General features: G+C 36.2%; 1 protein-coding gene across 1 annotated transcript in view; it reads left to right on the top strand.

The window, feature by feature from the left end:
• The first annotated feature begins 403 nt into the window (after positions 1-403).
• LOC107704654 (coagulation factor VIII-like) overlaps positions 404-7,525 on the top strand; it is a 30,874-nt gene continuing 23,752 nt past the window's right edge. Inside the window, exons 1-9 of the mRNA XM_016507643.1 lie at positions 404-552; positions 2,298-2,395; positions 2,493-2,615; positions 3,132-3,344; positions 3,470-3,643; positions 4,667-4,891; positions 5,914-6,169; positions 6,239-6,419; positions 7,010-7,097. Of these exons, the coding sequence (XP_016363129.1) occupies positions 404-552; positions 2,298-2,395; positions 2,493-2,615; positions 3,132-3,344; positions 3,470-3,643; positions 4,667-4,891; positions 5,914-6,169; positions 6,239-6,419; positions 7,010-7,097 (1,507 nt within the window). The remainder of the gene's footprint in view (positions 553-2,297; positions 2,396-2,492; positions 2,616-3,131; positions 3,345-3,469; positions 3,644-4,666; positions 4,892-5,913; positions 6,170-6,238; positions 6,420-7,009; positions 7,098-7,525) is intronic.

Genomic DNA, 7,525 nt, shown 5'->3' with positions numbered 1-7,525 from the left:
ATTCCATTTTGTTTCTGGTTAAGAAAAGTTGAAGAACCTCTGCTTTAAATGGTACATTGTTTCCTGTGTTAATGTAATTAAACGTTAAGTGTAAATGATGAAGACTGTTAGTAGTGCTTATGACAAGCATCACTATTACTATTGCTCAAAACATCTGCTATTCAAGAAAAAAAAGAGCTAAAAATACTGTAGAAATGTCCACAATAGTGCACCCATCCATTATCCTTCCTTTCTTACTTCATTCTTCCTATGACTCAAACACTCATCATTAGGCCTACTCATGAACGCTCTCTCTGTCTCGCTCTCTTTCTGGCTCCTCCTTAAACACTTTTCCTGTGCAGTTAAATATGTCCTGACAGCATCTCAGCATCACATTCAGTCAGCGTAAACTTGTGCTCCAGTGATGAAGGTTGTGCTGTTTCTCTTCTCCCTCACGGTGTGTCTGAAGTCTTCCTGTGTCCTGGCGAAGACTTTGGAGTTCTTCATCGCAGCAGTGGAAACTAAGTGGGAATATGTGTTTACAGACACAGCAGACCCTACTGCAAACCAGAGGTGGGCATTTCTATTATTATGCACACAACAAACATGCTTTTTAATTATTGCTACCCACAAAGATTTATTATACACCTTTTATGTCATTTATTATACATATATTATGAAATTTTGCTACACAGTGTTCTCAAAACACCACTGTGTTCGAACAGTGGTGTTTTATCAGAGTAAACTGGAATGTGACCATCAAGCATAATGTCACCAGTAAGTTGTTACAGAAAGGAAACAGCTTTGAGAAAGTGTTTGATCTTTTCATTACTTGACATGTACTCAGTCCAGCATCCCTCAAAGACAAAAACTTTGAGGGCTGTCCAAATTTCAGATATGCTTCCAAGTTGTATAGTTAAACAGAGCATAATGAATGTGAACATAGTTTGCAGTTAGATACGGTCAGTGTCATTCAAAGTTTGATTGATTGTTTTGGTGATCAGAAGCCTGCCTGTTATTTATATTTAAGTATTCTCTTAGTGCTTTTCAGTCCATGAATAGTGAACATGCGGTCAGAACAAACATGCTTTGATTTGGTGTTTTCAGAACAGAATATGATAACAGTTCAAGCTCATTAGTGTGAAACCGCAGCAGATCATTTGCTGAATATGCATATTTGTTGCAACCATGCATACTCCTTTATAAGACAAAACATTCTGTTATTAGTTAGTACTACATTTTTTAAATACAATTCCTGGTGTAATTATTAAAGGAAAAGTTCAGCCTTAAATTATTGTTGCTCTTTTGTTAGTTTTGACTGTTTTTATTGTCCTCATTTGTAAGTCGCTTTGGATAAAAGCGTCTGCTAAATGACTAAATGTAAAATGTAAAATGAAAATTTGCTGAAAATGTAGGCTACTCACCCTTAGGACATCCAAGATGTATAATTAGTTTCTTCATAGGAACTATGAAATGTTTTAGAGAAATGTAGCATTACATCACTTGCTCACCAATGGATCCTCTGCAGTGAATGGGTGCCGTCAGAATGAGAGTCCAAACAGCTGATAAAAACATCACAATAATCCACAAGTAATCCACACCACTCCAGTCCATCAATTAAGATCTTGTGAAGTGAAAAGCTGTGTATTTGTAAGAAACAGATCCATTATTAAGGTGTTTTTAACTTCAAACTGTCGCTTCTGGCCAAAATATGAATCCTCTATCATTATAACACAAAAGCCATCCCCTGTTGTCACATATCAAAATCCGCAGACATATTTGTTTAGTACCATTTGAACTTGTAAACGGTGCTTTATCTGTGCATATTTCTCTCCTGATTCAGACCCAAATACTTTTCACTGGAGAAAACAATGTTATGAAGAGAGGACTCATATTTTAGCCGGAAGCAACGGTTTAAAGTAAAAAATGTCTTGATGGATTCTTACAAACATTTAACTTCACAAGACATTAACTGATGGACTGGAGTCATGTGGATTACTTGTAGATTATTGTGATGTTTTATCAGCTGTTTGGACTCTCATTCTGACGGCAACCATTCACTGCAGAGGATCCACTGGTGAGCAACTGATGTAATGCTACATTTCTCCAAATCTGTTCCCATGAAGAAACAAACTCATCTACATCTTGGATGACCTGAAGGTGAGTGCATTTTCAGCAGCTTTCCATTTTGGGGTGAACTATTCCTTTAAACATTTAGCAATGAATTGCTAACTATGGATTAATAAAGTTGCATTGTATTATGTTGCATTGCACTGTATTGTAAATATGTTTAGTAACTGCATAATAATTCCTAACAGGAAATTTACATCTGGTGTCCAGAAATATATCAAGGCTGTATATACGGAATACACTGATTCCACTTTTACAACACCAAAGTCAAAACCTCCATGGGCTGGTCAGTATAAGCTTAAACATTTCTGCTTCTTAGGAAAAAAAAAAAACATTAAAAAGTTTAGAACTAAATGAATAGAAAGTTAAATGATCTGTTTCAGGTATTCAAGGCCCGACTATCAGAACAGTGGTGTACGACAGGGTTGTGGTGCACTTCAAAAACTTTGCATCACAATTTTTCAGTATTTCTCCCATCGGCATTCCGTACTGGAAACAATCAGAAGGTAAATCTAACAGAATGGAATTTGCATTAATCTCTTTGAAATTCTATATACTCTTAAAAATAAACTTCATTGCATTGATGGTTCCATGAAGAACCTTTAACATCCATGCAATCTTTCCATTCCACAGAAGGTTCTTTATAGTGTAATAAGGTTCTTTATATTATTAAACTGTTCTAAAAGTTCTTTTAAGAACTGCTCATTGATTGATAGATAATTTCATTCCAGATTGTCTAACTTGTACCGCATGAGACAAATTGTGTATAGAATGAACTCACAACATCATTATAGACTTGTTTTGGAATTCTGTAAATTTGTTTTTGTTGTAACACTGGAGATACTAATAAATTCCAGAGTGCGTAAAATACATGTGATTTCCCGTATAAACCAACATATAGTAAGTTTGGGCTTGCCCAGCAAAATGAAAGCAATAACCTGAGATATGCAGCAATATACTGATGGGTTTGAAAAACCATATTGTGTAAAGATAAACCTCAACATCCTGCTTTTCCACCGCAGGCGCAGGGTACGAGGACTCCAGTTCTGTTCAGGAGCGAGCGGATGATGCAGTGCCTCCTGGTGGTTACTACAAGTACGTGTGGGACATTTCCCCCAACTCGGGGCCAACCACATCAGATCCAGACTGTCTCACCTACATCTACTCATCACAGGTGGACATCGTCCGAGATTTCAACAGCGGACTCGTCGGGACTCTCCTGATCTGTAAGACAGGTGTGATTCTGTTGCTTCTCTTTTGGGATTTGTCAAATATATCAAGTAAAATATCACTGACATTTTGTACTAAATGAGAAAGTTGGTAAATATTTGACATGTCCTTTAAAATGTTCCTCTCTCAGAGGTTCTGACTGAGGAGAGACAGCGGAAGACTCCAGAGTTCATTTTGCTTCTTGCTGTCTTCGATGAGAGTAAAAGTTGGTACCGGGAAGTGGGCCGAGCAGACAAACTGAAGAAAACTTCCAGTCCAACCCAGTACCACACCATCAATGGATACATCAACTCAACATTACCAGGTGCGATCAGCCTCACCACACCTGAGCAGCTGCCATAAATCAGCTGCTGAGAAATGGTTATCATTAGTGTTGAGAAGGAGATTTTTCACTTTACAGTATTAATACAGTTTGATTGGAATGGAAATAGATTCATGCAAAAAATATATTAAAGTTACTAAAAGGTTTAATTTTCTTTATGCAAAATATAAATATACACTACAAAAAGTTTGGAGTAATTAAGATTATTTTTAATGTTTTTGAAAGAAGTCTCTTCTGCTCACTAAGGCTACATTTATTTAATCAAAAATACAGTAAAAACAGTAATACTGTGAAATATTATTCCAATTTAAAATAACTGTTTTTTTATTTGAATATGCTGAATTTTCAGCATCATTACTCCAGTCTTCAGTGTCACATGATCCTTCAGAAATCATTCTAATATGCTGATTTATTGCTCAAGCAACATTTCTAAGTATTATTGATGTTGAAAACAGTTGTGCTGCTTCATATTTTTGTGGAAACCGTGATGCATTTTTACAGGATTCTTTGATGGATAGAAAGTTTAAAAGAATAGCATTTACTTCTGTAACATTATAATAAATGTCTTTACTGTCACATTTCATCAATTTAATTCATCCTTGCTGAATAAAAGTATTAATTCCTTTAAAAAAATCTCAAGGGATCATGTGACACTGAAGACTGGAGTAACGGCAACTAAAATTTAGCTTTGCATCACAGGACTAAATAACATTTTCAAACATATTCAAACAGAAAACAGTTATTACACCTTTAATATAACAGTTAAATTGTAATATTTCACAATATTACTGTTTTACTGTATTTTGATGAAATGCAGCCTTGGTGAGCCAAAGAAACGTCTTTTAAAAAACATTAAAAACTATTCCAAAATTTTGACCAGTAGTGTCATTTCATTTTTTTTTTTTCACTGGGGTAGACATGTTCATTAAGATTCAACACTGTACTGTGTGTTGTATTTTACATGCTGTAATTCTCAAACGTATTCTGTAATTGTTGTTTCATCAGGTCTAACTGTGTGCCAGAAGAGTCCAGTGGTGTCCTGGCATCTTATTGGTCTTGGGTCGACCCCAGAGATCCACAGCATCCAGTTTGAAGGACACACCCTAAAGGTATTCGACCATAAGCGGGTAACTGTAGAGATGACGCCCATGACCTTCACTACGGCCCTGATGAAGCCATCTGCTACCGGAAAGTTTCTGATCTCTTGCAAGATCCACTCTCACCAGACCGGTAAGACTCTGCTCATTCAATGAAAAAGGTTTCGTATTTGTACTATCATAATAATAACGCTTCATCAGTACTTACTTTGTAAGACAAAATAAAGTAATTGCAGCTGAGGTAAAGGTTTTTTTTAAAGAAATTAATACGTTTAATCAGTAAGGATGCATTAAATTGATCAGAAGTGGCAGTTAAGATATTTATAATGTTATAAAAAGATTTCTGTTTCAAATAAATGCTCTTCTATTCCTCTTTCTATTCATCAAAGAATCCTGAGAAAAACTATCAGAGTCTCCAACAAAAATATGAAGCAGCACAACTTTTGGTAACACTTTATTTCGATAGTCCATTTTAGACATTCTATTAACAGTAAGTAACTTTGCAACTACATGTCAACTAGCAGTTAGTAGAGTATTAGTAGACTGTCTGCTTAATATCTTCTAACACTTTCTTTGTCAACTTATTCTACTAACCCTAAACCTACCCTAATAGTCTACTCTGAGAGTTAGTAGACATGTAGTTGCAAATTAATGAGAATTAGTTGACATGTAGTTGACATGTAGTTACAAAGTTACTTATAGTTAGTAGAATGTCTAAAGTGGACTATCGAAATAAAGTGTAACCCAACTTTTTTTCAACAAATGTTTCTTGAGCAGCAAATCAGCATATTAGAATGATTTCTGCAAGACTGGATTAATGATGCTGAAAAGTGTGGCTTTATGTTATATCTTTTTATATATGTTATATCTTTTTAAATTGGATGTTTTAAGTAAAAGTGAAGCAAAATTTGCAATGGCACAGTTTGATTTGCTTGTTAGGCGATCATACAGGCTTTTTCTTGGACAAGAAATTGTTGTTTGTTTAATAAGGGGAAAGATTTAGGTCAAGATGACCTGAGAAATATGTACTTTGCACTGTGATGGTCTCAATGAATTTGCAAGGAGTAATAAGTGCTGTTTGCTTTAGAAATGTAATTGAATAAGAGTGTAAATCATTGACGTTTCTCTAATGTTTGATTTAACTCTCTTCTCCAGCTGGTATGAATGTGTTCTTCACTGTTGATAACTGTCCTGAACCTGTGGTGGCCCCAATCCCAGACAAACAAAACGTCATACATGCTGGGGATGAGGAGGAGGAGGAGGATGAAGACAACATGTTTTCCATTGTGTTCAAGCAAGGAGGCCCAGTATCAGTGCTTCGATCGAGTGCCAAGGGAAGACCTAAAGTGTGGGTTCATTACATCGCTGCAGAGGAGATGGACTGGGATTATTCGTCTCAAAGCGGCGACCGGTACGTCCTGATGTCCTGAGATGAATGATGTGAAACTGACTGAAACTAATGTTGATTTTCATGCTTCAGGCCTTCATCGTCGTCAGCAGCAGAATCTGAGTGGTTCAGAAAAGGTCCTCAGCGCTTAGGTGGCATTTATAAGAAAGTAGCTTTTGTGGAGTATACAGACAAGACCTTTACTGTGAAGAAAACCACCAGCAAAATGCTGATGGGCCCGGAGCTCAGAGGGGAAGTGGGAGACAAATTTCAGGTAGGAAATGTAGATTTATAGGGATAGTTCACCCAAAATCCATTTATTCTGTTTACCTGTATAAATGTATTTCTTTCATGGAACCCAGAAGGAGAAAGACTGGTCTGACTTTTCCAATTTCCAATTGATGCTGAAGCTTTTAAGCTTAAAAAAAAAAAACTAAAAATCACTATAAATGTATCATATAATTAGTCCGTATGACTCGTATGCTATATTCCTAAGTGATCTAAAGTCATTAGATAGCTTTCTGTGAGGAATATCTGTTGTTATTCATGAATTATCTTCCAATCCAGTGAGTTCTTTAACCGCTGGACAAGATAATTCACAGTTCCTCTAGATATTTAATGCCGCAATGAGACGAGAGCAGTAAAATATTTTTGCATCCATATTATGAAGTACATCTTAGTGAAATGGATTATTAAAAAAGAAAAAAAATTATTGTGAAACATGCATGGATGAATTGTTCACAATAAGATCAATAAGACACATTCAGAAAATATATAAGATTTTTTACTTCATGCTGACTTTAAAGTGTTAAACTGAGATGTGATAAATTTTCTGAAATTCACTCTTTTGTATATCTTCATCAGATTGTTTTTAAAAACATGGCCAGTCGACCATTCAACATTTATCCAAATGGCCTGACCAGCGTTCTGCCTTTGAAGAACGCAAACAAGGGTACGAGGCACTGCATTTCATGTTTCTTTTTTTTCACATTCACATTTAAAGGAACACCCCACTATTTTTGAAAACAGGCTCATTTTCCAATTCCCCTAGAGTTAAACAGTTGAGTTTTACCGATTTCGAATCCATTCAGCCGATCTCCGGGTCTGGCGGTAGCACTTTTAGCTGCAGCTTAGCATAGATCATTGAATCTGATTGGACCGTTAGCATCTCGCTCAAAAATGACCAAAGAGTTTCGATATTTTTCCTATTACCTAGCTGTGGGCTATTTTCAGGCGCTGCGTATATCATTGCGCCTGCTGCACCCATGGTACGACAGCAAAGTTCCTTGATTATTACGCCGGAATGAGAGTATAGTTCCTAGCCATATCGGCCTAGAAAATCGCAACTTTTAATTTTCCGTCGGTCTTAGTACACGATGT

The sequence above is a fragment of the Sinocyclocheilus anshuiensis genome, unplaced genomic scaffold (genome assembly GCF_001515605.1).
Source record: "Sinocyclocheilus anshuiensis isolate Anshui unplaced genomic scaffold, SAMN03320099.WGS_v1.1 scaffold1646, whole genome shotgun sequence".
Classification (NCBI taxonomy): Eukaryota; Metazoa; Chordata; class Actinopteri; order Cypriniformes; family Cyprinidae; genus Sinocyclocheilus; species Sinocyclocheilus anshuiensis.
Note: the sequence above shows the minus strand (reverse complement) of the source record. Positions and strands in the feature narration are given on the sequence as shown.